Source organism: Scleropages formosus, chromosome 5 (genome assembly GCF_900964775.1).
Source record: "Scleropages formosus chromosome 5, fSclFor1.1, whole genome shotgun sequence".
Taxonomy (NCBI): Eukaryota; Metazoa; Chordata; class Actinopteri; order Osteoglossiformes; family Osteoglossidae; genus Scleropages; species Scleropages formosus.
Window position 1 is genome coordinate 26,440,405 of NC_041810.1, and position 27,490 is coordinate 26,467,894.

At 46.1% G+C, this 27,490-nt stretch overlaps 1 protein-coding gene across 3 annotated transcripts in view; it reads right to left on the reverse strand.

Moving 5' to 3' along the window:
* abcc8 (ATP-binding cassette, sub-family C (CFTR/MRP), member 8) overlaps window positions 1-27,490 on the reverse strand; it is a 46,102-nt gene that overhangs the window by 2,179 nt on the left and 16,433 nt on the right. For 2 of the 3 annotated variants that reach the window (XM_018765512.2, XM_018765513.2), the window contains exons 8-36: window positions 25,492-25,656; window positions 25,163-25,318; window positions 23,672-23,806; window positions 23,021-23,183; window positions 22,813-22,853; window positions 22,230-22,375; window positions 19,862-19,970; window positions 19,602-19,718; window positions 18,653-18,725; window positions 18,445-18,550; window positions 14,929-14,961; window positions 13,441-13,479; window positions 13,004-13,102; window positions 11,378-11,462; window positions 10,601-10,681; window positions 10,071-10,208; window positions 9,817-9,942; window positions 9,503-9,599; window positions 7,198-7,439; window positions 5,197-5,363; window positions 4,715-4,784; window positions 4,046-4,203; window positions 3,733-3,825; window positions 2,574-2,676; window positions 1,930-2,043; window positions 1,542-1,662; window positions 1,291-1,421; window positions 1,018-1,096; window positions 764-872 (exon numbers count right to left, since the gene is read on the reverse strand). In XM_018765512.2, the coding sequence (XP_018621028.2) occupies window positions 764-872; window positions 1,018-1,096; window positions 1,291-1,421; window positions 1,542-1,662; window positions 1,930-2,043; window positions 2,574-2,676; window positions 3,733-3,825; window positions 4,046-4,203; window positions 4,715-4,784; window positions 5,197-5,363; window positions 7,198-7,439; window positions 9,503-9,599; window positions 9,817-9,942; window positions 10,071-10,208; window positions 10,601-10,681; window positions 11,378-11,462; window positions 13,004-13,102; window positions 13,441-13,479; window positions 14,929-14,961; window positions 18,445-18,550; window positions 18,653-18,725; window positions 19,602-19,718; window positions 19,862-19,970; window positions 22,230-22,375; window positions 22,813-22,853; window positions 23,021-23,183; window positions 23,672-23,806; window positions 25,163-25,318; window positions 25,492-25,656 (3,296 nt within the window). Of the gene's footprint in view, window positions 1-763; window positions 873-1,017; window positions 1,097-1,290; window positions 1,422-1,541; window positions 1,663-1,929; window positions 2,044-2,573; window positions 2,677-3,732; window positions 3,826-4,045; window positions 4,204-4,714; window positions 4,785-5,196; window positions 5,364-7,197; window positions 7,440-9,049; window positions 9,080-9,502; window positions 9,600-9,816; window positions 9,943-10,070; window positions 10,209-10,600; window positions 10,682-11,377; window positions 11,463-13,003; window positions 13,103-13,440; window positions 13,480-14,928; window positions 14,962-18,444; window positions 18,551-18,652; window positions 18,726-19,601; window positions 19,719-19,861; window positions 19,971-22,229; window positions 22,376-22,812; window positions 22,854-23,020; window positions 23,184-23,671; window positions 23,807-25,162; window positions 25,319-25,491; window positions 25,657-27,490 lie in introns of all 3 variants that reach the window. The other variant, XM_029252390.1, reaches the window with a different exon arrangement.

Here is a 27,490-nt window from a genome sequence, read left to right on the forward strand (position 1 = left end):
TTCCCGCATCACTTCTTTCTCTCGCTTTCGTTAACCACTTGTCCTTGGCGGGGGTTGCAGTGGTAAGGAGCCTATCCTGCAATCATTTGCTAGATACACACCTGTGTGTGTGTATATATATACATATATATATATATATATATATATATATACAGGTGGTCCTCGATTTATGATGGGGTTACGTTCCCCGAAACCCATCATAAGTGGAAAATATCGTACGTCGAAAATGAATTTAATACACCGAATACACACCTCTGTGTGACAGACTGGGAGATGCTGATTGCTGTCGCTGCCCAGCATCGCGAGAGAGTATCGCTCCGTGTATCGCGTACCAGGGAAAAAATAAAAATTAAAAATTCTAAGTACGGTTTCTATTAAAATATCTATTGCCAGCTCACCATCGTAAATAGGGGACCACCTGTTTATATATATATATTTTTTTTTTTTCTATAAAACCGTCCTATTTTGTGTGGTACGATGAGAAAAGATTCTGTGGTCTTTAACTTCTGCTGCAATAAGGGCGACTTTTCTTTTTTTTTCCCGAAGTTGAAAAGGCAGGTGAGCAGGTAAACGCTCGCTCATGCAGAGGGGGGAAAGAAAGCCAGCGCTTTGCACAACCTGTTTGTAGACAAGTGTTTTCGCCCTGACATTAAAGAGCATTTCCGTCAAATGAAATCCACCGTTATTCATTGTTGCGAAGCGATAAAATGAGGAAGGTGGGGGGGTGTCCTAGGTACTGTACGTGCGCCTGTGCGCTCCTCACCGTATCGTCCCGCTGAACAAGATGGGATCCTGGAGAATGATGGAGAAGCGCGAGCGCAGGGTCTGCAGCGGCAGTTTGGCGACGTCAATCCCGTCTATGATGATTTGCCCTGTTTTTGCCGACGGCAACGAAACCAGAAACACGTCAGAAAACCCATTTGGCAAACGTAACTCGTAAGAACGCGAACGGACAGCTGGACGGACGGTTCATTCTCGCCGCTTCGAGCGTCTGCGTGGGGTTCACGTGGCGTTCACCTTCGAACGTGTCCACCATTCGGAAGAAGGCCAGGGAGAAGGAGGACTTTCCGCTCCCGGTCCGGCCGCATATTCCGACCTGCGCTTGGCAGAAAAGGCAGCAGAGTCACCATGCGGTAAACAAGAAGCCTCCGCAGTAACGGTTCGCGGGACACGTTCCCGTCCCGTCGGCTGTTTATAAACTAGGCGCTAGTCCCAGGAAGCGTTTAGATGTTCCGCTGCAGGATAAACACATGTTGGGCACGGGGCCCGCGAGTCCGCATCCTCTCGCACCTTCTGGCCGGGACTGATGTGGGCGTTGACGTTCTTCAGCACGGGTTTCAGGGTGCTGTCGTAGCGCACGCTCAGGTTCTGGATCTGGATCTCGCCGTGCTGCGGCCAGCCCGCGGGGACCTGGGAGGCGGCTGGCAGCCGGAACAGGGCGGGAGGGAGGAGGGGAGGGAGAACGAGGAGATGAGGTCAGTCCCCGACGCCCCCGTTCCCGCACAGAGGTTTGTCGTCGTCGCCGCGCCGGGGACACTCACTCAGGAGGCCCTCGTAGCTCTCCGGCTCAGTCTTCAGCAGACCTCTGATCCTCGTCACGGAGCCCAGCTGCACCTCCATGTCGGCGAGGTTCCTCACCATCCAGTTCAGGTAGTTGGAGACCTGGCGGGAGGTAAAAGTGCTGTGTAAAAAGAAGTGGAAAATTCCCATATTGGAGCCCCAATCATACTAAGGTGGCTTTATTATTATTATTATTATAACAATAAACGTGATGCCGCCTGCTTCGTTAACATGCAGTTCTAGATGAAATACACATCTCCGACCTCCGTACCCCAGTTATACCATCATCTGCTACAACTAAATAAGGTAAAGCACAGTAACTGGTAGGTCACGCGTCTTCTCCTTTCCGGTGCCGCGAGGTCACGTTACCATGAGCGCGTAGGTCAGTCCCAGTCCCACCAGTCCACTGGTCAGCTGGTTGTACAGGGAGTTGGAGATGGAGGTGACGGCCGCGATCAGAACCACACAGGCGCCGATGTACTCCTGTGGAAACGAAACAAGGGTGCGACGCCGGTGAAGAGATCGGAGCTGTGGGCCAAACTCCCGGAGATGGAGCAACTGATGAGTAAAGTGCTCCGAACCGAACCCCATGGAAGCGACAGGGTCAACAGCACATAACAGGCAATTAAAAAGACAAAAGAAGAAAATTATTATATTCTTCACAGGTTTTTTAAAGTTTTAAAAAAAAAAAAAAAAAAAAAAAAAAGTTAAGAAGGTCCTGCGATGAGGTTATATATCATTCAAGAAGACAGTTTTGTGTACTATTCCACTGAAATATAAATGGAGAGCCTCATACATTTGTGGGTTATTAGTACTAATAATAAGGCCTGGAGTACATTAAAATATTCGCAACGTGTATTCTCCACTTTTCCTTGATTTTCAAAAAAATTAAATTCAATCAAAATCAGTCATTCTCTCTATCTAAATGACTGGCGCCAGTTTAGTGAATTAATGAGCAAGTGCTTTTCGGTCGTTTCACGGGTTGTTACCGAACCGGCGGCTCGTGTCATTACCATTCGGACCTCCAGCCAGCGGTTGGCGGCAGTGAGAAACAGCGAGGCGATGTTGTTGGCATCGGCGTATTCCAGCAGCCGCTGTCTGAACCTGGCCTCGTACCTGCGGAAGAGCCGAATCACGACCGCACTGATCGCTCGCGTGTCAGTTCAAACCTGGCGCTGGTGAAATAACTAGGAGGTGAGCAGGAGGGCAGCAGGTAGCAGGCAAACGAGGCAATGGGATTTGAGGGGAAAGGTTGTTGGGTTAAAACCCAGGAAGAATCGTGCTGTTCTGCAAGATGTTTAATCTGAACTGCTTCATGCAGGATGTACAGCTGGGGAAACAGTGAACTAGAGTGCACCTAATAGGGGGCTGATGGAGGGGGTGCAGTCATGCGATTATCATTCCAGCGTATCATACATCTGAATGCTGAATCGTTTTTATAGCTACATTCATTTCGATTGAAATAATTTTTCATACCTAAAAAAATACTGTGACAAAATTGATACACTTCATTAACCGCTAGTAATTTTTATATTAAAACAAATTACGTATCAAGGATTTTTTGTAAGTAAATCATAAATAGACAAACATGCTTTTTTTTTTTTTTTTTTTTAAATAATTTGTGACCCACACTGCTGTCCCCCTGTCCCTGTCCCCCCCTTCGAACGTACATTACAAAACTAATGCCATGATGCACCCGACTGTCCGGTCATTCCAATATGTGGTCACGCAGGCGCAGCTTCTTCTGGGATCAATCACTAATCGATCAGTCTACCTATGTAAGTTTGTTTGCACGAAAGCCTCTACAAACGAATACATTTTGCAAGTAAAGCCACAAAAAATCCTAACAACAAGGCTGTGGCTGCAGTTGGTTTTCTGCAGGAGGTGAGATACTGCTGTGGTTCTCGAATCTCCCCCTGGAGATTCCAGCTGTTACGTGTCTTCGCTCCATCCTCCCCCAAGCGCAACACACTGGGCCGCTCGAGGGCTTCGCGAAGAGGCGATGAGCCCAAACAAGGGTGCTGGGTTGGGGGAACAGAACCAATACACAGAACAGCTGAGGGTTTCCAAAGTGAGGCCGGGGGGAGGTGCTCAGTGGTTTTGCGCGGTTTTCGCTCCCTACTTCTGCAGGAACTCTGCGATGGCGAGAGGCGCTCGACGCGTGCGGGTTACCCAAAGGCACGGATGGTGGACAGGCCCTCCACGGTCTCCGAGAAGTGGGAGAGCAGCGGCAACTGGGTGCTGTCGTCCAGCTGCTGGAGGTCTCTGCCGTGGGGAAGAGGGTTGGGATGAAGACCAGCAGGTGAGCACATCTACAGCTTTGATACCCTACGGCCCACATGCGGGACCAGCCACGCGGAACGGAATATTACGCGAAACGTCATAGTACAGGCTGGAAGTAGCCTAGTAGACTAGAGTGTGGAAAACTGTGAGCCGGGACACAACAGAGCTTTGTACACGCCCCATGGAGGGCTGGAGGGCCCACCTGGAAGCCATCCTGAAGTACTTCTGGATGAAGTAGCACGCGATGGCGAGGGGGATGAGGGCGATGAGGAAGGCGGGCGTGACGTAGGAAATGACGCCCAGGGCTGACAGGCAGAGCAGGGTGGAGCGACTCAGACACTCCAGGGTGGCCGGGATGTGCTGCATGTGACATTAGGAGAGAATCGTTCACAGACACCCCAGCCTGGCTCTTCTTGCGTTACTTCCTGTGACCATACGGCGTACTTATACCTCTGATAAAGGCTGCTTTTTAAACGCTATGTGTACTCACTCTGAATAAAATGACACTATCGTTGTGCTGTTACTACAATATACTACCCTTCTTTACTATAATAACATTACATTTATCTGATACTTTTCTCCAAAACCAGTTACAACGATTTACCCACTTACATTGCTGGCTAAATTTTTCAGTTCAGGGTATATACCCACAGCAAGGGGTGGTATTCAAACCTTGCTCTTTTAGGTCCAAAGGCAGCAGCTCTAACCACGACAGTACCCGTTACCCTATAATACTAATAATCACACACTCTTGTGTCACATTTAATAAAGCCGAGGTTTTCATTTTGGCTTGAATTGGGTTTCACCCTATACAGCTAACGGGCCGCCTTTACTGCGTTGGTGTTCTTTACCGAGATACTGCTCTCCATACCTGGTCAATCGTGTTGGTATCAGCAGAAAACCTGTTCAAAATGCTTCCCAGGGGTGTCGTCTCAAAAAGCCTGAGTGAAATAAAGCGAGAGAAGTCAATATGTTGGCGGGGAAGAAGTTGGTTTGCTCTTCCCAGGCTATTTAGATGCCCTCTGGATAGTCAGAATGGGTGGCACAGGGGCCAGCAGCAGTCATGAGGGCATTAAGTGATGACTCACTGTGTACGTCTGAGCGGAGGAGACATGAGCGATAAGGACCTTGTCCACCCAATTACCCGGACGAACCGACGCTGTTGTGACAACACAACTGGCTCCCGTCTACAGAGAGGTCTGCTGGGTCCGTCGACAAAGTGACCCGTGCGGCATGCAGGGTTCGTAGCGATTCCACACTCAGGATTCTCGGAGCTGGACTACGTGTTTCTCCACATCATTCTCACCGGCAAAATTTCCATGAAGCTCAGAGGCACGACTCAGTTCTTCTCACCTCATGGGCGCCAGGATGATTTTGTTGAGCAGGCCATGGTGCAGCTCCTTGGCGACACGCAGCCCCGTCCACTCCACGGCTACTGAGGTGACCAGGCAGAGGATGATCCCCAAGCAGCAGAGCAGGCTGAACACCAGCAGGTACGAAGAATGGCTGAAAGCACATCCCTACAGGGAAGGCACAAGTGGATGAGCACACACTGGCAGCCACCGCAGACCATCTTGTCCACTGAATTGGCTCTAGTTTTGCTCAAGAGAGGCACAGCGAAGTCACATGAAGCACTGAGAGAACACATGGCCTATTCACGGTGTACCCTCTTATGTTGTCGTTCCAATGAGACTGAAGGAAACACATCGAGTGGCAAGACACCTTCAGTTCAGACCACTGGCGATAAATCATAAGATGTGTTTCTTATTGCTCTCCAAGTATTTCATGATAATCAAGTGACATCGAAACTTTGACATATAACGACCGAATATATTTCTTTCAAAGGAAATCAATTTGTATGTAATTTATCGACATAATTAGGGAGAAGAATGGCCTTCATTTAGTTACACGGTGGTGGCGTTCGGGCAAGAAATAAAGATATTTTAGAAAAGAGACAAATGAACCTTAACAAGAAATCAATACTGCTTAGAAAATAAGCTGAAAAAAATCCTTAATCAAGAAAAACACACTCTGCTACACAAGTCCCCTCTGGGTAAAGGAAATTCAATGCATTTGCAACACATTTCAGGAATGTGACAAATTAACAGGACGGAGAAACTTATTACACAATTTCTATGCTGATTGCAGCCTTTAAACAGGAGAGAAATGCCTTCCAGTCAGAAGTGCATAAAACACAGCCAACAAAATGTGGACTGTGCGTCTGTGGGGACCTGACCCTGTGCAAGCACATCAATGCAGCGGTCTGTACTTGGCTTTTTGGGGGCGCACACTGATGATGATAACAGCTGCGTTTGGCCTCGCCTGGCGACTGGACACGTTGGAGTGGTTGAATTGCTCAATTTCATTTGTGTGCTTCAGGCTGCGTGGTGGCATATAGCACATAGTACCATGTGTCATCCTCTGTACTGTGGTATTTTGGTCTTGCTTCACCGAAATTATGATCGTAGACTCAAGGACCTTCTGTACAGGCAGCGCATTTGGGGTCAGGCGGCTTCAGAGGAGTAGCAGAGTTCAACTGGTGCTACAGCGACTGTCCTCTGTTTGAGGAGCCCCAGCATATCTGTGCTGAAGCTCAGAGTGTTAGCTATGAGATGACTCAGGGAAACCAGAGCTGGCTTTCATCACATCGTCCAGCAGACACTAGGACGTCTATCAATACGAACCACATTTTCTAAACATATACCAACTCGATAACCCCTCCCCAACTGCTGTGCTCAAGATGAATCAACAACACAACCTTGTTATCTCAGGTCAGACTCAGAAGTGCGGCGCCAGATGTAGAAGTGTTTCTTATTGCTGTAGTAAGTGTAATGTGACATTAAACTCGCACACACACACATACACACACACGCGCACACACACATTCTGAAACCGCTTATCCCAAGCGGGGTCGCAGCAAGCTGGACCCTAACCCAGCAACACAGGGCGCAAGGCTGGAGGGGGAGGGGACACATCGAGGACAGGACACCAGTCTGTCGCAAAGCACTCCAAGCGGGACTCGAACCCCAGACCTACTGGAGAGCAGGCCCGGCCAAACCCGCTGTGCCACCACGCCCCCGGACATTAAACTGATATCAGCAAATGGTATTCATTACATAGAGATGCTTTCAAAAGAGATACCACATAGTTTACATTTACCGCAATGTTGCCTGAACAGTTTTTTTTACCATTGTGAGTTAAAAGCATTTATTAGGGTGGCAATTTACCAGTGACAAGTATAAATAATAATGGATGGTATTTTATGGTATGGAATTCGAAGTTTGTCTTGGTATCATTACTGCGGTATGTTCTAGTTCAGGATTATGCCATATGGTCTTGGTGCTTCCCCCCTACCCGACTCATTGTGCAGTTGCGCCCAGCAATGTCAACTTGGATGGCGTGGGAGGTCCAGTGGGCCAACCAGAAGTCAATGGCCACCATCACTGTGTGTTTGAGCAGCTGCGATAATAGCAGCAGTGACAGAAGCAGTAGCCCAGCAGAGCTCAGGTAGGTGCCACAGGACCGCCAGGGGATGGTGGCTCTGTGCCGCAGCACCTGTGATATGTTGTCCTCCTCATCACTCTCAGTGAACTCCTCTGCAATGAAAAGGGACAAGGACACGGATGAGGCGGGCAGTTCCTTGCTGTTTAGGCAATCTTTACTGAATGTGCTGTACAATAATTAATACGCTTGCACAGCTGTCCTTTCATTTGTAATTACAAATGACACAATTTGTCAGCCGAAACAATAAACAAGAGTGATTCAGTAGCTTATCGCCAGACTGAATGGCACTTGGACTCAGGTCTAAGCAAATGGCTCATTTCCATACATCAAACAAAAATTCTTAGAAAAATATGATTTATCTTCCTATTATCTGCTAGAGATTTCAGGTCAAGTTTTACTTATAACATTTTCTTTTTTCTTGAATGAGATTCATTAAAAAGTCATCAGTCATAAAACAGTCAATGGAGAAGCACACATAAAAGCAGTGAAATAAGCAAATGCTTGCACAAGGTTTTCAGCAATGAAAGCAGATAGTATAAAAAGTGTCTCTCTGTGTATCGATCTATAGAAGTGCTTTATTAATTTACATGGGAGATGAGTTTTGTTCCTTGGTTAAAATGTGAGTCCAGTGCTTACTGGTACTCAGCTTTTGGGATCTTAAAAAAACAAGCCATTGAGCTGAAATAACATATTTTTCTCAAGAACAGTGACTATCACCATCAGTTGTGCTGGAAACACATTTCCCACCCCTTTACACAAGCCTAATTTGTTGGGGAAAAAGGAACACTAATGAGTTGCCATTCACAATGTGGTGCACTGATCTGATGTGGAGGAGAATAATGAAAGCGGTCCTTCCAATTCAATGTCCAACTATCACTGTAAAAGCAAGCACAAAGCCAAAAGGGTAGCTCAGAAACAGGTTTATGGTCCGGTGTCATTCAGTAACATGAATGGATCAACTGAGACAGGATCTCACAGTCCTTCCATGCAAGACTTACATGATCTTTTTTTCTGTATTTACATTCAACATTCTTGCAAATCTTCTGAGCTTTTCTCCAATCTCATCATTTTGATCTTTTGCAAGAACTTTGGCATTGCTCATTGTCTCTGCGTTGAGTCAAAGAACAACATGGTTTGCTTTAAAGAAGCTACTGGGGCCATCTTCTTGATAAATGCATTTTGATGGCTGAGATTAGTCTCTTTGCACATAAGTGCACAAGTGGAGGTATCTTGGGAAGAATGGAGAGTGGTTTTTGAATCTCTGGGGGAAAAGTACACCAAAAGAAGTCTTCTGACTGGAAATACATGCAGTCCTGTTGGGGAACTTCAGGCAAGATGGGTTGTGTTCACCTAGTTGTTCACAACTCAGTTGCTGAAGGAGTAGTAGGCTCTATTAACCGAAATGTGCGATGCTTGATGTCAAAAGAGAGAGTGATTACAGAGAAGGCACTTCAACATAGCACTTCAAGCAGCGCCAAGGCTCGCCTCTCTAAGCATCACGCCTAATGATGCAATGTGCAGCGGAAGCAGGTAGGCATCAAGGAAAGAAGACGCGGCTTTGGGTCATGCTGGTGATGTTTTTGGGGAGATGGGGTTGACAAAGCATCGAGGTCAATGGGAACGGAGCTGAAGGGATGCCACACCCACAGCAGAATGCACTTCAACCACAGCCATTGCAAAAAACCATGCAGTTCTCCCACACCTGTATCAGCATTAAAAGCAACATCAGGTGCTGAAGATGTCCCACATATCCACACAGGTGTGCCACCAAGATACAGGAAATAACAGAGCAGGTAAAGAGCACATCTCTGAAGCTGGACATCAGGGACTGACAGTAATAGACACCAGGAGGCAGCAACAAATAACAGTGAACTGCAAAGGACGACATTTTAGTGAAGGACCAATAGTGGACAGGTCATCGGCTCATGTGTTTTCACGCTCCTGTAAATGTGTTACAACCGCAGTCTTGCACAAAAAGTAATGGAAACAGAAGCACTGCTTGATGAGCACATAAGGCAGGAACAAGACATTTGTACACGACAATGAAGTCGACATTTAAAACCCTTGTTGAGAAACACTTCGGAATGAATAAAAAAATGACCAAACCGATATCACCAGTAAAGTTGTGTGAAACAGTTTTTTTGCATTGTCTTACCTTCATCCTCTTCTTCAGTCTTCAGGGCCTCTCTGGAGTACATGGCCCTCCGCAAGTTCTTCCTCTCCAGCATTGTCAAGGTCTCTGTCACCGTCTCCTGATGAAGGCAAATGTTATCGAATGCACGGTGATGTCTGAAGCCAGATTTATTGACTTCACTGATGCTTGAAAACTTGTGATGTTGGTCAACTTAAAATATAATCCACACATGGGTCGACAGTACGATTATTCCCTCTGTATTCATAGTGAGGTTTTATGTAACACAAGTAAAAGCTCACATGGCTGCGAAATGCCTTTAACCAAAGATCTCTGACCTTCTCAAACTCTTGGTCCTGTCGATGCATCAGAGTTTTCCAGTGTTCAAACAGCTCTGGCTCTGAGTTCTGGATGTCCTTCAAGGTCCCCTCTGTTTGAATAGTCCCATCCTTCATGGCAATTATCTGAGTGAGAAACAGATCCATTCAGAAAAAAGGTAACTCTCTTCCTTTAGTCCCCAAAAGAGATGATGAGCCAATGTTACACAACTGAGATGTTCCAAGACCACACCCAACACGGAACGACCTCTCACCCAATCCGCATGGGGGAGATACTGCAACTTGTGAGTGACCAGCACCACCGTCCTCTTCTCCTCCCTGAGGAGCTTCAAGATGCCTTCCTGCATGAGATGGTCACTCAGGTGGATGTCCAGAGCTGAGAAGGGATCATCCTAAACAGGACGTGAGAGAGGCGTTTGTGGGGTCATACAGTGAGATCAGGGAGCAACAACGATCTCGGTTCAAAGGGAGCAGTTACTGAATGTGCACAACAATAACAACATCACTTAGTTGGCATCCTGGAGGCCTTCTAGAAGCACAAGATGCTCTATTATGGCATTAAGTCCTGCTCTAAGGATTGAAGGCAGCAGGGCCACAGTGAGTCACCGGTCATGCAATTTCACCGAATGTGACACGAGTCAAACGCTGTGAGGCAGGGAGCAATGGGGAAAGGGAAATGGAGAGTTGGGTCCGATCCGTTGAGGGAACAACTTGAATTGGCCAGCATGAGTATGAATATGAGAGATGGAGATGGCAGTGGAGGTGGATGGAGGCCTCCACTCACCAGAAACACCACGTTGGTCTGCTGGTATAGCGCCCGGGCCACGCTGATGCGCTGTCGCTGACCACCAGAGAGGATGATTCCCTGGGGTATGAAGGGAGAGATGGAGCCTCAGGCAGCCAAGCCGTCACTAAGATAGAAGTAGGAGCTCTTCCCCGACGATGAGAGTGAGAGAGGAAATCATTGGCCCATTGGCCCATTTGCACGAGTGCTTCCCACCGAAATTCAGCCTTGGCCTCTTCTAAATGAGACAGCGAGGCTAAGAGGCGCCGCTGGCTTCCGAGGGGGGAGGTTGTGGGTTACGTAACAAAGCGATTTTACACGTGACTACCGCTGTCTGCAGCACCCCGGAGGCCCAGGGCGGTTCCTGAACCTGTTCTCCTCTGGTGTTGTGAAGGGCCGGTGGAGCAGAATAAAGCAACCCTGCTTCCTCAACGGAATGAAGTGCATCAGCAGGACAGTCTCCCTTCATCTCTGATTAATAGCATCACGGTGTGTAGTCTTTCCAACGTGCAGATGTACACACACACATAAATTCAAATACATATATACGGTAAACGGAGGCAAAGCCTCTTCTGCTCACAGCTGATTAAAACTGTCAAAGCACTCATGAAATCATACAAAGACAGGTGGAAGCACCGTGTTCACGTCGGTATAATGGACAGGCACATTTACGCAAATTAACTGAGGAAACTGACAGAAAATAAAAGTGCACCGATGCCGTGAAAGGAAAGGCGAGAGCTGAAATACAACGGAGGGAGTGTGTGGATGGAAACTGACCCGCTCTCCTATCTCCGTCTGGTCGCCTTGGGGTAGAATGTCAATATCGGGCTGCAGGGAGCAGGCTTCTATCACCGTTTTGTACCTGGATGAGACCCAGAACCAGCTCTTACAACAGGAACCCATGTACAGAGGGCGCACAAACACACACACACTTGTGAGGAAATTCACATTTCAAAGCTCTGTTTTGAGACGGTAACAAAACTGTGTATGCAAGGAGTTCTTGTATAAACTGTGTAGTTGACAGTTTTGGTTCGTTTTTCGGAAGAACACTTCGGAAGGTTTTCTCGCCGCGCCGATGTGTTGCTCCGGTATAAATAGCACCGTTACAGATCAGTAAATACCACGGACACAAAGCGACACCGCCCTGCTCTAAAAGGTCGGAGTCATTGAAAAGTCATTTTGAAACGGCGTGTGTGGCATATAAACAGCCGTTGACATTTTATTCTTTATTTGTAGGTGCTCTGGCTACTTAACCTCCCACCCTTTGGATTCCTCCGCTGCTGGAAACAGCAAATTCCTCACAATGTGAAGAAAATTCTAGAAAAGGGAACGTGTACCCGATGGATATTGATAGTCAGGGTAACAGATGTGGTCATCTACCGTTTACAGAGAAGGGGGGTTGGGCTAGGGGGTGCGGCCTTGGGAGGCCGTGGACGCGCGAGCGCTACAGCAACGTGACGGAGGCCCCTTTTCACATCCGTTCAGCAAAGCGGAAACGTGACAATTAATGGAGATGTTTCTCTGCCTCCCTGGGAGGCCATTCGGTTGCCGGGCAAAGCAGTGGCAGCTGACTGACAACGGGCAGCATATGGTGTTGTGCGTTTGCAGCTGGGGCCCCGCACTCCCGGCAGCCTCCGCTGAGGCACCAAAACGATGAAACCCAGCGTGGGCTTCGGTAACTGGACAGCACTTTACAGCAATAAAGAGTAACAGGGCTCCGGGTGCTGTAGTTCACACTTAATGTAACGTACCGAACACCTTAAACAACTGCCGTTCATGATGCTAATTTCATTTGCATGGGGCACAGCACCAGGCCCCTTCTGTCACATGGGCCAGCGGGTATCATAATAGTCATGGCTGTTGCCTTCAAACTGAACCTCCTGAGTTTGAATCCCTCCTCCTGCTGGATTACCCTTGATCAAGGAAGGCGCTTCTCCCGAGTTGCTACATTGAAAGGGCCTTGCAGTAAAAGTGGGTAAATCAGTGTTAGTAGCTCAGCGTACAAACCCACAAACCTCACATTGTAATTTTCCTTGGAGAAAGGCATCCGAGACATAATGGTCAATAGCATCTAACACTGGATATTAAACATAAAAGTGTCAGTCTTTCACTCATTTATCCGACACTTCTCTGCAAGGTGACTTACGGTGTGAGATTTCTACACTAAGCCGCATTGATTTACCAGTTTGTACAGCAGAAGAATTTTTACCGTATCAATTCGGGGTAAGTTCCTTAACCGAGGGTACTAGAGTAGATGCAACGATTCAAACCCAAGTCCTTTAGGCGCAAGGTGACACCTGTAACTGCTACGCCACCAACTACCCCTACCCTAAGACTGAGCACACTGGATGTGTCATTGCATCACGACATGTAGAGCCACAACTTTTCAGAGGTGCCACAAACCGCTGCTTGTTCAGGGGCATCTCAAAGGTGATGTTCTCCACGAGGGTGGCGTTCAGGAGCCAGGGCTTCTGGGAGGCATAAGCCACGGGGCCTCTCTTCCTGTCAGTGGGAGATGAGACACGGCAGAGAGCTTTGAGGCTTCGGGCAAAATCACGATCGTCTGCAAATAAGCCTTTGAGGTCACTGACTTCACCTGATTCCGCTCTGCTGCAGCGCTGCAAGTTTCATGGTTAATGAATCGTAAACTGAAGCACACACTCGAGCTAACCGCTGTGCTATGCGCTCAGCTCCACAATCCCCGGGTGGGGGGGGGGGTCACAGAGCAAGAACCAAATCTAGACGTGGGCCTTTTGGGGGTAACGCGACACAGCACTGCAGCAAAGCATTGTGGGCAAAAACCTAACTGCACTTCCACGTGATGGTAAGTGATACTTTACCTGGAATCTCCATCTGCACCTGCGTCCTTTTCCGTAGAGCTGCGAAAAATGTACACACAAATGTAAAAATGCATTTATAAGGATTTGACATTTTAATACTGAATTCAGATCAGATGTCCACGGTAGAGTATAGAAGCACCATTCGATTTCTGTTCAAACAACAGAGAGCTTTCGAACGTGGACTGCACGGACAAGGTGAAAGCAGGACACAGGGACACGCACATCCTGCTCCTGGTAAGGTGACGGATGATCCGAGAGCCACTGGGGGGGTCGGTGACGGGACTCGGTTGTTCTTGGCTCTCACTGTGCTCTAACGAGAAAAGACAACTGTCTGTGTCACTCCGGGTGACCGTTATTGACTCTCCCCGGTCGGCCAGCCTGCCTTTACTGATCAGCCTTTCAGCCTTTCTTCTTCTTCACACTTAAACGCTGATAGATAGATGCGGGGATTCAAGTAGCCACTGTCCATTTACATATACATCATTTTTCACTAGTGGACTCTGACCAAAAAAAAAAAAAAAATCACCAGCTCCTCAACTTACTAACACAATTGGGACTCGAAGTCTGTTCATAAAATTAAAGTCCCTTTTCCCGCAATGACCGATTCATCTCATAAACATGTGCAGTCTGTATCAGCTTTTATTTTCTACACAATCAATAAGCTTATTAGTGTTACTAATATATTTCTGTTCCTTGATTTATTCCCAAGTAAGGTTCTGTAAAAGTCTAGGATAAAGCTATAATACATAATTATATGCAATAATACACAAATATATGGAGCAATGGGGGGGACGCGGTGGCACAGGGGGTTAGACCGGGTCCTGCTCTCCGATAGGTCTGGGGTTTGAGTCCCGCTTGGTGTGCCTTGCGACGGACTGGCATCCCGTCCTGGGTGTGTCCCCTCCCCCTCCGGCCTTTCGCCCTGTGTTGCCGGGTTAGGCTCCGGCTCCCCGCGACCCCGTATGGGACAAGTGGTTTCAGATGGTGTGTGTATGTGTGGAGGAAGGCGCCGGAGAACATAATTTTAAAGACTGAATTCCGGGCAGTACGCTGAGATGAAAACAGGTTTTAACACGCCTGCAACACTGCATCACAAGGTCTGCACTGTCAGCAGTGAGGTGTAACAGAACAAATGACAGACGGACGGTAAATTGCAGGCTCTCCACAACAGCTTAAAGCCACTAGTGTGCATACAGAAACATCAATTTCACCACTGAATGATATCTGTAACTCTGCTGCTAACAGGATTACCGTACAGAACGTGAAAAGGTGCTCCGCAGGTGTGTTCTAAGCCACTTCTGAAATTAGTCATCAGACATGAACACGACACATGAACATGGAGATTATGCCGGTATCAAGTGCGAGGCGCAATGATGCCCCGGACAGGGGTGGAAAATCCACTTAAGCTCTTGTTCTGCTCTACATTATTTACTATGCTCCTGTTTACCCAAAAAAATGAATTAAGAGACTTGAGGACTGAATTCGTACCTTTCTTCTCCTTCAGAGTCGGGGTCAGGCGGACTGCGGACAGAACAGAACAGAACATGAGATGACATTAAAACGCAGACCACACTGCGGGCTGAAGACTTATGAACATAAAGACTTGGACAAATTAAATAGATTTTCTTAATTATTATCTGACGGTGTTTTCCTAAGTGACGTACAGTAAAGGGCAGCAGGTAGTATAGTGATTAGAGCTGCTGCCTTTGGATTCTGAGGTCATAGGTTCAAATCCCACCTTGTGCTGTAGTACCCTTGAAGGTGCTTTACCCCGAATTACTCCAGGAAAAATTACCCAGCTGTATAAATGGGCAAATATTTGCAGGTAGCTTAACATTGTAAGCTGCTCTGGAGAAATGTGTCAGATAAATATTTACTCAGCAGGGTAGTTTTTACTGGAGCAATTCAGGGTAAGTACCTTGATCAAGGGTACTACAGCAGCTGATGGAATTTAACCTGTGACCTTTGAATTCAGAGGTAGCAGCTCTAACCAGTGTATCACCAGCTTCCCTGTTAAAATATTTTCGAGAATTCTGTTAAGTATTTGATCGTTTTTTGTCCTTATTATCCGAGTTGTACTTAATATGTAAAGTCACTTGCCAACATGTGTTGGTCATTTATTTTATTTGTACCCTGGTAAAGCACTCTGAGATTGTCTGTAGCTCTGTTGGCAGCCCAGCTTTTGGCACGTTTGCAGAGTGACTGCAATATTTTTAGCATCTGTGAAATGCTCAAGCGTCTACATCGGTGCCGCTCTGTGAATGCTCCAATGGTGGAATTTGTCCAACAGCAGTGGCTTTACACTGAAATCTTCACATGATGAGATGCACGAAGGACTGATATATAGGCCTGTTTCCATGGTGACACCAGAAATCCCTCTAGGCACCACAGATTCCAATGCGCTATAGCTTGTTGTTGCAAATTTAATTGAGAATTATTTTTGCTGAGTTGAAAATGAAGAGCGAGGACTTGAAATCCAGGGGAGAATCAAAAATATGGATCGAAGCACTATAAGTTAGGAAACACTGGTATTCATTGACTACTGAATACTGTAATTACTGAAACCTGATTACAGTACAGGTTTTATGACACAGGGACAGCAGGTAGTGGGCTGCCTTGCACCCAAAACATCCAGATTCGAATCTCACTTCCTGCTGCGGCACTTTTGATCAAAGTATATATTCCTCAATAGATATAATAAAAATAACCCAGCTGTATAGGTGAATAAATCAGTGGAATTAGCTTAATGTCATCAGTCAATTTGCAGAAAAGCATCAGATAAATGGATAATGCAGTTATGCAGAATTACAAATAATGACAGCTTTCATCTTTTTCACTCCCCAATTAAAGCTTGAATGGCAACAACATTTTAAAAATACAAATAAACAGACATTAGAGGTAAGTCAGAAAAAGGACCGATAACACCGACCCGGTAAATAGCACTTGAAATCTGGGTGGGTCCTGGGCTTCGGCAATTGGATTGGGTCCCGGGGGCCACATTGGGGCCCCCTGACATGTCACAATACAATAATCTCTGGACCCTCTTGAAAACCTTTTTTTTTTTTTAAAATCTCCTGATGGCACATTTGATAAAATCACTCGTTGTTTGTGACCAATTTTGGTAAAAATTGCCATGGAAACGGCCCCGGTTCCCTTGTACTCCCAGTCAAGAAAATTTCCCTCGAGCACAAGTAGCACTTACTGGCTTTGACACGGTACTGTGCTTGGCGGGAGTTGCTCAGTCGAATCTGAACATCATGCACCAGGAGTATTTCAGTGATATATATGACAGCAGGTGGCATAGTAGTCAGCGCTGTTGCCTTGTATGAATATTCAGTGGCATTCAGTATATTATATACAGTACTATATGATTTCACTGGTGATTATCAGACAGAATGTCACCAAAAATTGTTGTGACGAAAGGAGAAAAACGTGTGCCGCACAGCAATTACTCCGCCTCGACATCGTCACATGTGAAGCATGTGCTCCAGAACCTGAACAACATGACAGATGGAGGCATCGAGAGTGAGGATGCTGCGAGTCGCGTTCCAAACGTCTCTTACTGCTGCTTTAAATGGATTTGCTGGGTTTTTGGAGAAAAGCGTCTGCAGAACGAATAAATGTAAATGTAAAAGTCTATATATATATATATAATTAGAGATTATATTTTATGCGGTTGCTCTTTCCTCGTCTATATATGTATACATTTAAATTTTTTATTTGTTGCACGACTGACTCTAGTCCCACACTGCTCTTTGCATTGCAACACAGTTTCATGCTGGATTGTCAAGCACTGGATTGTCACTTGTATGCAGAGGTACTTAGTAATACATTACATTTACTGCATCACTCATACTTCTGGAGAAATTGTGAAAAAGCTTTGGAAGAAGGAAGCCTAAATTGCCACCTTCGTTATCTGCCCTTTCTAGATGCGTGATAAGGCGTAATGCCCGGACGGGGCTGGATAGCAATCTTGCGCGAGACGGATGAGGATTGGACTTCAAGCAAATGGGCCTCCTGCTCAACGTGTCTTTGCTCATTAATTAAGCCTTGACAGGTGTCTGGGGAGAGCAGAGAAGGTGCGTCCAACTGGGCCATTCCCACCCTGCAATTTCGGAGCGGCTAATCACTTGAGTTTCTCATTTCCCCGGTGTGCCGTGATGGCGGAGATGGACGTGGGCTGTGTATCACTGTCGCTTTCGGTGGGATTAAACCAGGCCTTGGCGCCCCGATGGGTCCCGATAAGTGTAAACAAACCTTGTCCACATCACACACACTTTTAACCGGCTCCATTGAAGTGCAGAGATTAGCAGCACTTCATCAAGGAGATGTATCTATAAGATACGGAGTCTCCCGCACGGCCTCCCAGTTACAGGACATTAAGGTTTTGGGAGATTGCTGTTTACGCTGCCAGCTGCCAGCTGGGAAATTAAAATGTGCTCTTTCAGCTCCGGGGAGGTCAGTTTTACATTCAAATCTGCAAACAGCTGTAAAGCTTTATTTCAGCTCTGTGATTATAAGAGCAATACTTATGTTAATGAGCGAGACGTGGCAGCTTCTCAGGATGTCCTTCCTCAACCACAGACAGGAGAATGTAAATAACTCACTTGAGCCCCTGCACATTCCGATATTGATCTTTAAAAACTGCTTTTTGTTCTGATCCTCAGAGCCTTTCTCACACGCAAGGTGCTTTCTCATGAGGTGTAAACTGAAATTTGACAAGGTTCTCATGATAGGATGGACAGCAAATTCATTTCGCAAAGCTTCTTTAAGCCCAAAGTGGGCGCATTTTCGATTTGGACGTGACGAACGAAGACGAGTGTCTATAAGATGTTTCCATCTGTAGACCATATATGACTTTTTTTCTTTCTCTGAACATTGCCATCTTAGAGGATCAACAATCAACAAGAAAACAACAATGAAAGATTAAATTAAAAAGTGATGAAACTGAGATATTCTGCATATGACAGCAAAAGCATGCGGGAGTGAATTTGTTTTTCTCACCTGCTCCACATGACGGTTCCAGAGATCTTTTGCATCTCCCCCAGTGCTGCAAGCAGCAGCGAAGACTTGCCGCAGCCAACCTGGCCCACAATCATGGTTATCTGACCTGGGATCCGCAGATGCGTGAAATTTGAAGCTTTGAATCTCAACAACATACCAGGAACATATACATCATCAAAGGAATTGGTAGCTTTTCAAGATGCCTCACCAAATGGAATCTTTATGTCTATGTTTGACAAAGTGGGAGGTCCATCTGTCCAGGTGAAGTATCCACTCACTATCTGTTGAGTTCACACAGATACGTTGCATCAGTGACCCCCTGGCTGAAGTTGCCCCTACTGTTTCTGCGATAAGTGGTAAATCGTAAATTGGCTTAACCCAACTCCACCACAAGACAATTCAGCTCAATTCAACCAAACTCAACCAAAAGTCAAGTTAAGTCAAATTAAGTCAGCTCAACTCATCCATAAGACTACTGAACTGGGAAGGTTTACAGAACAATGAGAGGATCTCCATCTCTTGCATGAGATTCTGACTTAAGTGGATAAGGTGGACAGTCGAGGACTGAATGTCAGACATCTTCTTCTCAGCCCTCTGTTTCAAAGCATTAAGATGAATGTTACTAAATGACACATCAGAAGACATCAAGCACCTGGATGACCTCCTTCTAATGCTGTGGACCAAGATCATCTCTAGTGTTCAGCTGCCAAAGATGCTTCCTCCTCTCACTGCCATTGCTGATAAGGGAAAGTTGCCAGACACACCTCAGGAAACAGTCAACTCTGTCCCACACTTGAGACTTCCTCCTCTGATGTATAAATATAGCAAGCCAGAAATATATTCTGAGAGGGTCTCTGTCAGAAGTGATAATTTTAAATGTTGTGCTGTCCTCTGTAGCACTTGATCATATGAAGGAGACACATGAAGGGCATGTAATTCAGGCTGTTTTTACTCCGATCACAAGCGATGGACCATATTCAATTTTGAAGACTGCAGCTCATTTCCTGATTAAACTTGCTCATCGAATGCCAGACATGAACAAAAAATTAGTTTCCAGCCAAAGGACTCACACTTTTCACTGGTACTATAATGTATGCCATTGAGGTACAGCATCTCTCCGAGAAGGTGGAAATCCACAGGCCGCTCTGGGATCTCACCTTGATACACACATTGTCCTCCTCGGCTAAAGGGCAGTTGCCGTCACGTTCCCTCGGAGGCCCGTAGTTGTTCCAGTCCTCCCTGCCTGGACGCTTCCGGTTCACCACCTTCAAGGGCTGACAGAGACCGAGAGAACGACGACGAGTTGAGATGTAAAGGAGTGGAACAAATTAAGAACTCGGGAACGAGTCAGAGCAAAAACAGGGCTCAGAGAAAGAGCAGAAGACTACAGGGCGGCCCAGGGCATCTCTGTACTCACAACTGCTTGGTATTTGTTGTTGTGGCCAGTGCTTGTGGGGATGATGGCATTGGGGTCCTGCTCTTCCCCGATCTCATCACTTGCAAAGAACTCACTCAGTTTCTGCACGCTGAAGAAGTGGAAACAGACATCATGTAGTCTTCATTAGCATTTAGCATTCTTTAACATTTAGCGTCCATTAGCATCTGTGATGGGGCCGTGATTGAGCGGGATTTACTGTCACATTTGTGTTTCGGTACTCATTTCCATCGCCAGCTTCGTCTAACTCATCAGGTTATTTCTATTTCAAATGTGCTGACTGAACATTTTGTCCATTCGAAGCAGAAGCGGATCAGAGACGAGCAGCTGTTTCAGGTCCTATTGCGCTGCCTCAGAAGTATTTAGTGGTAAGTGTTTGCAGATGAAACATGAGAATGGTGATGGCTAAAAGGGTGCTGAAAGAATCAGCGGGTATTTCCTTGGGATACAGCAGTACCTTGAATTTACTGTACCATTGATTTCCACAAATAAACGGAACTTGCGCTGAACTCTGTCCTGCCATGTGAGAGCCAAGGGCTTCTGAACCATGTGCTATACAGAAGGGTGGAGGAACATGAGACCTCTGGGAACGCTGACCAGCAGTGGCAGCTGCCTTCAGAACCGCAATGTGGGCACTATCTTGCTGGCCATGTTTACGAGATGCCAAATATGGAAGGACTCCCATGCGTCCCACATGAAAGGAGAACCCTGAAGACCCAAAGGTCTACAACGCAAGGAGGAAATATACGGGGTTGCAACTCATGAGAGGAATGCAGTTGGTGGAAGACGGGATGATGATGAAAATCTGGAATGAACGGAAAGCGGTCATGCTTGGGCACTGGGACAGCAGTAACGAGTCAAGATGTGGAAACAGCACTTGGAATGCAAAAGGATGGAAGATATGGTTGGAGTTACAGGGAGATGGGCGGAAACCTGTGACTTGGGGATGAAAACAATGGACACTACATAAAGGTAGTACTCACAGCTGATAAAATAAAAGGAACAGAGCTGTTAAAATCCATACAAGTGAACCATGGCTAGGACACGGATCCTGCAGACCTTGATGTTCCACGGTAACAAAATTACGGGAAGCTAATGCTAATGTGGCAGTGTTAGCCTGAATCGTAAAGCTATAAATCTTTCAAAGCAGTGCTGTGACAGCAGAGCATTCTGGAGATAAAACAACAGTCCAGTCCAAAACCTCGTGTCTTCGTCCTTGAAGCAGCAGACAGGGATGTAATTGCGTTTGCTCAGATTTTATGGTTCCAAGTTGAATTAATTCAATGCATCTTATGTAGTGGCTCCCGTGTCAGACTGCAATCAGTCCAACTGATTTACTAAGATCAGCCTCTTACAGCGTGTTACATCTTGACTGTTTTTAACATGCTTCTTGATGGTATGAAAGAGGGAGTTAGCTGTTTAAGCCCCACCCCCATGTGCTCGACTAACAGCCGCACCTGATAATTGGCTGTTAATGAGGACGATCCTAGGTGCAGCCACTGAAGTCTAATGGGCACTTTTTTAAAAAGACACTTGGGACTGTAAAGGTATGAGATTGTCACCTTCGTGTCTGTTTACTAATATCTTTTTTCGCTTCCCAAAGGGAAAGGTTCCTTTCTTTTCAGTTACGGAGTCAAAGGTCTTTTAGGCTTCTCTTCATGACCTGCTCTTTATTTTGCGATCAATAAGCAGAGTCTGAAAAGCCAGCGAGCTCAGAGAGAGAGACAGAGGGCTGCAACACTGTCCCATCATACCGTTATCCTTCTGAGGCTCCCCTGCTGCATCTCTGTTCACGCCGGAGATCTTCCGCCGCTTTTGTGAATAATGACGAAAAACAAAACAATACAGGCTGTGTATGGAAAAAATCCCAAAGAGAGACCCCCACTGAAGGGGGTTTTTAATGTCGCAGTGCTGGGTTTCCTGTGATGTCCACTTTTCCGTCCCCGGGGCAACAGCAAGTTCATTCTCCTGAGGGGTCAGGGCTTCAGGTTGGGAGACGGACTTAAGCTGCCTCTTACCTTTTATGACATATAAGGAAAACCACTATCTGTTACGTATTCTAAACTTTTATTGATTCTCTTCTTATGGCAGGAAATTTCTTGTGTGTAAATGTCAAAGTAATCTGAGCAGAAACAATTTCTTAATCCTTCATGATTAGCATTTACCATTTCCTTTTATAGTTTTTAAAGAGATAATATGTGGTTATAAAACATCAAATCTCCACTATTCCCACTTAATCGACTTTATGAGTTGCTCAGTGCAGGGTTTATTACCCCATCTCCAGCATTTGGTCTCGTAGTGCTGGTTCTTACTGGATGTACAAATGTGGCCAGATGTTGTTCTCGCTCACCTGACCAGGGCCTTGACAGTGGAACGCACTACGCTGGAGAGCAGGAACAGCGGCGACACCAGGATGTGGAAGAGCGAAAGGGAAGCGAAGGCCACGGCTGGGGAGAGGTCAGAGTCCTCGGACAGGTGCACGTGAACCACGAAGGTCTTGGGGAAGGAGGGCAAGGACAACGCGCATCAGCGACAAGGTGGTTTCAGGAACGGGTGAGACCTCAGCCCACCCCGACTCTCCTGTATGCATAGGCCAAGTTTGGCAGTCGCCATGGAAGCAGGTGACGACCTCATCTTTCACTAAACCTTTGCAACCATCTATAAATAAGGCCAGGATTTACGCCTGCAAACTTTATGGGAGCAGGCAGACAACGTCCCCATGAGATGTCATTGGACATCCTTCAGAGGAGTCTGGCTGTCAGCCACCAACTCTTCTGAACAGGGTGCGACTGGTTTGGCTTTGCTTCTGAAGGGGAAATGGATTGGATGGCCTTTCAATTCACTGCTGACAGCAGAACAATGTCAAGCAGAGAAGGACTATGGAAAGCGACAGGCGACACTGGACACACACTTGGACCCAGACCCGTACTTACAGTAAGAACGGCTGCTATCGGGATAGCGGCGTTCATGAAAACTGGAAAGAAGGGAAAGCACATGGTCACCATGAAGGTCATGAAGACAAAGGCTTGAAGAGACAATTCTGAAGCTCTTATTCCAACCAAGTGTTCATCCAACATCAGTGCAACCCTGATTGAGCTAAACAGGGTAGTTATGTGGGCATGGCCTGGGGGCAGGGCTTACTGGACACAGACGTGTAGAGGGCGAAGGACTTGAGGCTGGTCAGTTCCTTCTGCCGGGTCTCGTCCACACTGTCGCGGAAGATGTGTTCCCAGGCGTAGAGCTTCAGCAGCTTGATTCCACGGAGAAGCTCGTTGGTCTTCTTCAACCTCTCGCTGGAGTACTCCTGTCAGTGCGAGGACCAAGTTCACACCACACACACACACACACACACACACACACACACACACACACACCCGTGAACTTCAGCGACATTACTCGTGGGAAGATATGACATCTATGCTACTGAGAGACACTCCTAGTCCTCGTCTCCCGTTCTTTTGTAATCCGCTGGTTTCCCTGCGGCCTATTATTCTCTCTTACCGGAGCATAAAAGTTAAATAAATATTTGCATGGCGCCTGCACTCTCAAATGTGGAGTTTCCTTGGAACAACAAGCAGCTGACCGCCACTTTGCCGTGATATGTTTGCCTTGAAAATGGCATGAAAAGAGAACTGAGCTTCAGTAAAGAGGCTCGATTCTACATCAAGAGTCAACAGGTTGCTTATTTGGTATTTCAACACCGAGTTCTTTAAACCAGACCTCTAGCACCTTGTCGCAACGTTTCCTCTCCTGGTGGAGGTCTGAGTCAAGAGATGATCGTGATGTACTCACTAATGTGCTCTTCTGGGCCTCGGACAGCTTGGTGGCCACAAAGTACTGCACGGGGGCCAGGACGGTGATCACTGTGGCCCCAATCAAGGCACTGATTCCCAGGAGGTAGTAGAGGAGGATGACTCCGACGATGATCTGTAGCGACACCCAAAGCAACAGAGTCACTATTTTGCTCTGTCTGTCATCCGCTAAGAATCATGAACACCAGTAACCTCTTTCCTTATGGTTTAATGGCACATAAGTGCATTCAGCTGATGCTGAACGTTACCTTCTTGGACTGCTGTGGTCGTGCCTTTAGTTTGACAGAAAATAGCAAGGCACTGATTTCTTATAATCATCTAATATCTTATACTGATGATGTACAAAAGAAAGAGCAGATTGAGACTATTAGGTGTGCGTAGTATCACTAGATTTCCGTAAGAGGTGACGGCGACACCGAAACGTGATTCGGGACGTTTGGAAGATGAGACAATGTGTGGCTGTGGTAACAAAATGACAAAGATTACATTACAGCTTTTGTAAGGCTGGTAAGTGTCCCTGGTTTATTTTATTGTTTATTATTTCAGCATTATGTAAACAAGTTGTAGCCAAACACCACAATGACTGTGTGGATTCAACCTGCCTCTACATGGAGACGGGTTTGAAGGTGTGTTTAAGTTCATGATCTGAACCCATTACATTCACCTTTCCTCCCCTCCCCTTCCCCCAGTCTCAGGATTACGTTTCCCCCCAACATCACTTTGCATCAAGCGATCCCTTCACATCACTGTGCAAACTGCCTCACGGGACTCTATCACCTTGGCAGCAAACTTAAAAAATGCTCCAGTGCAATTCTTAGGAATTCTGGATGAAGCAATTTTCATTCATTATGTTACATGCTGGTGCTCAGCAATAAAACACGCAGCTGCAGCGTTTCAACGTGGGCTTTGCGATGCCTCCCCAAGGACCCATAGATGAGCGAGTCCTTCAGGCTACACCAGCCCCCCGTCCCATGCAGTAATGAAACCTGGGAGTGACCCTGACCAGAAGGATCAACGATCACTCGCCGGTCGACGGCAGAGCTGGTAATTGCGCGCAGAACAATTCTGCTAAGAGGACACAAAAACTCAGCCTGGCAAGACTGCAAAGACTGCTGGAATGAAAATAAGGATAAATACAATTTCAGGTCCTAAATGTCCTTGAAGGACCATAAGAATAATAACGGAAACAATACTCAAAACTGAATTATGGGCTGATTCCAATGTAAATTTCATTTATCTGTAAATTTCATTTGAGGAAGGAAGCAGGGTCTTCAGCGCGTCTTAATTAAATCATTTAAAGATCACGTTACCGAGGAGGTACCTTCACCGTGCTCGGCGACAGATTTGGTCATCTTGTTTTTATGCAGAACAGCAGTAGATGAATTATGCAGCAAAAAAGGCACTTATGCAATGCTGGAGGCCATTCACAGCAAAGCTGGAAACGCTAAAAATATCTGCAAGCGTGTCTTACCTGCACCGGCATGGCCCACAGGTTGGGGCAAAGGAAGAAAAACCACATGAGCTGGTTGGTATCTATGGCGACCAGGTTGCAGATCTGGCCGGCGGTCATCTCCCCCATGGACATGTTGGAGGTGCACAACCGCATGATCTTGTTGTAGATCTTTGTCTGGAGGAAGGAGAGCATGGGCCTAATGGTGGAAAGTCTCAATTTACCGTGTCTGGAACAAAAAGTGATCATTCTCAGTGGGCAGCAAATCTCGGAGATGGGAAACAACGCCGCCAGTCTGCCTCCTATGTGCCCCGAGGAAACATGGGAAAGTCAGACCCAGGACCCAGTACCTGCATAGCGCCTCTCAGGTTGATGCCAGTCTCGATGGCCACGTAGTAGGAGGCCTGAAGGAAGGTCCTCTGCAGGAGCAAGGCGAAGAAGAGCAGGACTGCGAGGACGTATGCGTTGGCTAGGAACTCCTGCGAGGAGATGAAATAGATTCCCAGCAATTTCACCTGCAACCAAGAATCAGGAAAAAATAAATGAATAAATAACATGAATCCAAATAAAGCAAAACGGTACATAACCGCCTGTGTATAAATATTGGGGCAGCAGGTGGCGCAGTGGTTAGAGCTGCAAGAAAAAGATAGTGCTAGATACAGTACAGTAACAATTACGCAGTTGTATAAAAGGGTAAATCAGTGTAAGTCACTTTGGAGAAAAGCATAAAGTAAGTACTATTACAGGAATTTGCAAAAAGCTGGAAAGAACTCATTTGGCTCTTTTCCTTATAATGTTCTTTCACAAATGCCTGGAGAAAAAATACCTAGAACATTAAACTCTACGAACAGTTCAAATATTAAATAAAACTGATGTTATATAAAAAAAATAAATATTTCAGCCGAATCTGGCAAGTTGTACTGCAAAAGCGATGAGTGCATTGTGGATAATAGCGTGATAATAACTGCCAGATGTTCACAACATCAGTCTCTGTTTAGTCAATTAAACACATAGCAATAAATCCGGCTTTTCATTAACGTACAGTATGTCCTATTCTGAGTTTTCCAAAAAATCCTTCTGAACTGCATCATAACCCCCCAACCTCCCCATAGTCCCAAAACTGCCTCCTGAAACACTTAAAGCATAACGCTATATAAGAGAAGAAATAAGAACGCTATTTTTGACATGTGAGAAACACTTGCTGTCCTTTCTGCACCTGCTTCCTAAATAGAGAAATGAGTTTTTAAAATGAAAAATTGGGGAAAATTAACCTAAAACAAGTCTGCTTTCCAGCCCACGGCATGCATGCTGATCAGAATGCACACGAGGAATATAATAATTCGCAGCAATAAAAATAGGGGAAGAGGAGATGTCTCAGTCAAGTGTCCCCCCAAACCCCAGTATGTATGTATGACTCAACTGAATACAAACTCTGATGTCCTTTCGGTCCCCAACACCTGGTCATGATACACATGATACACAACACAAGCTGTTCCAGCACTGCAATAATTCATGTTAAGTGCAGCTTATACTTAACAATGAATGATATCACTAAGGGACATGAAAATATATCTAAAAACACGGAGCTGAGAGGAGGATCGGTTTATCAGCCGAGCGTGTAACCAAATAACTTCTCTGACACTCGAGAGGCTATAATCGCTCCCCTGGGAAAGACTCGTGCAATTACGTGTCAATAGATTGCATTTACACATCACAGAGCGAGCAGTTGAGCCGTTGACGAGTTCGTGTTCGCTACAAACACACTGGACTGCAATATATTCAATGCACAATAATCACCCAGAGAACGAAACGAAACGAAACTGGGGGTCTTTGACCCGGAGGATCACGGTCAGGTGAAGGACGCCGCATGAGTCCAGGCGGAGGAAAGAGTCACCAAACGTTCAGTTGAATTTCACGGAGCAACGTGAGTACAGTGCATTTATGAAAGTGGGCCTGAGAAATGTATCGATGCCCCCTTTCAAGAGCTGTTTCGGCAAATTCCCTCTGAGAAAGCTCCTTCAGAAGCCCTTGACTTCTTGATCTGGTGCCCTGGGAAATTTCTCGTAACTAAGCCTTTTTAACTGCTTTCTTTCCATTCATTTAAAATCATATTAAAAAAAACAACCATCTATCCACGAAACAGGAAGCCTACATAATACACTGTAAATGCACAATAAATAAATAACATTGCAATGTAACGTTTCCAGCTTGGAAACAAACACATAACGGAACTGAAGAAAATCACAAAGTTCCATAAAAATTCTGTTGGTCCCTGGGTTTGGAAAGGAACTCCAAATTCCAGATTTTAAAGCTCATTTAAAAAATGATTGATTTTCACTGTCAAGACGT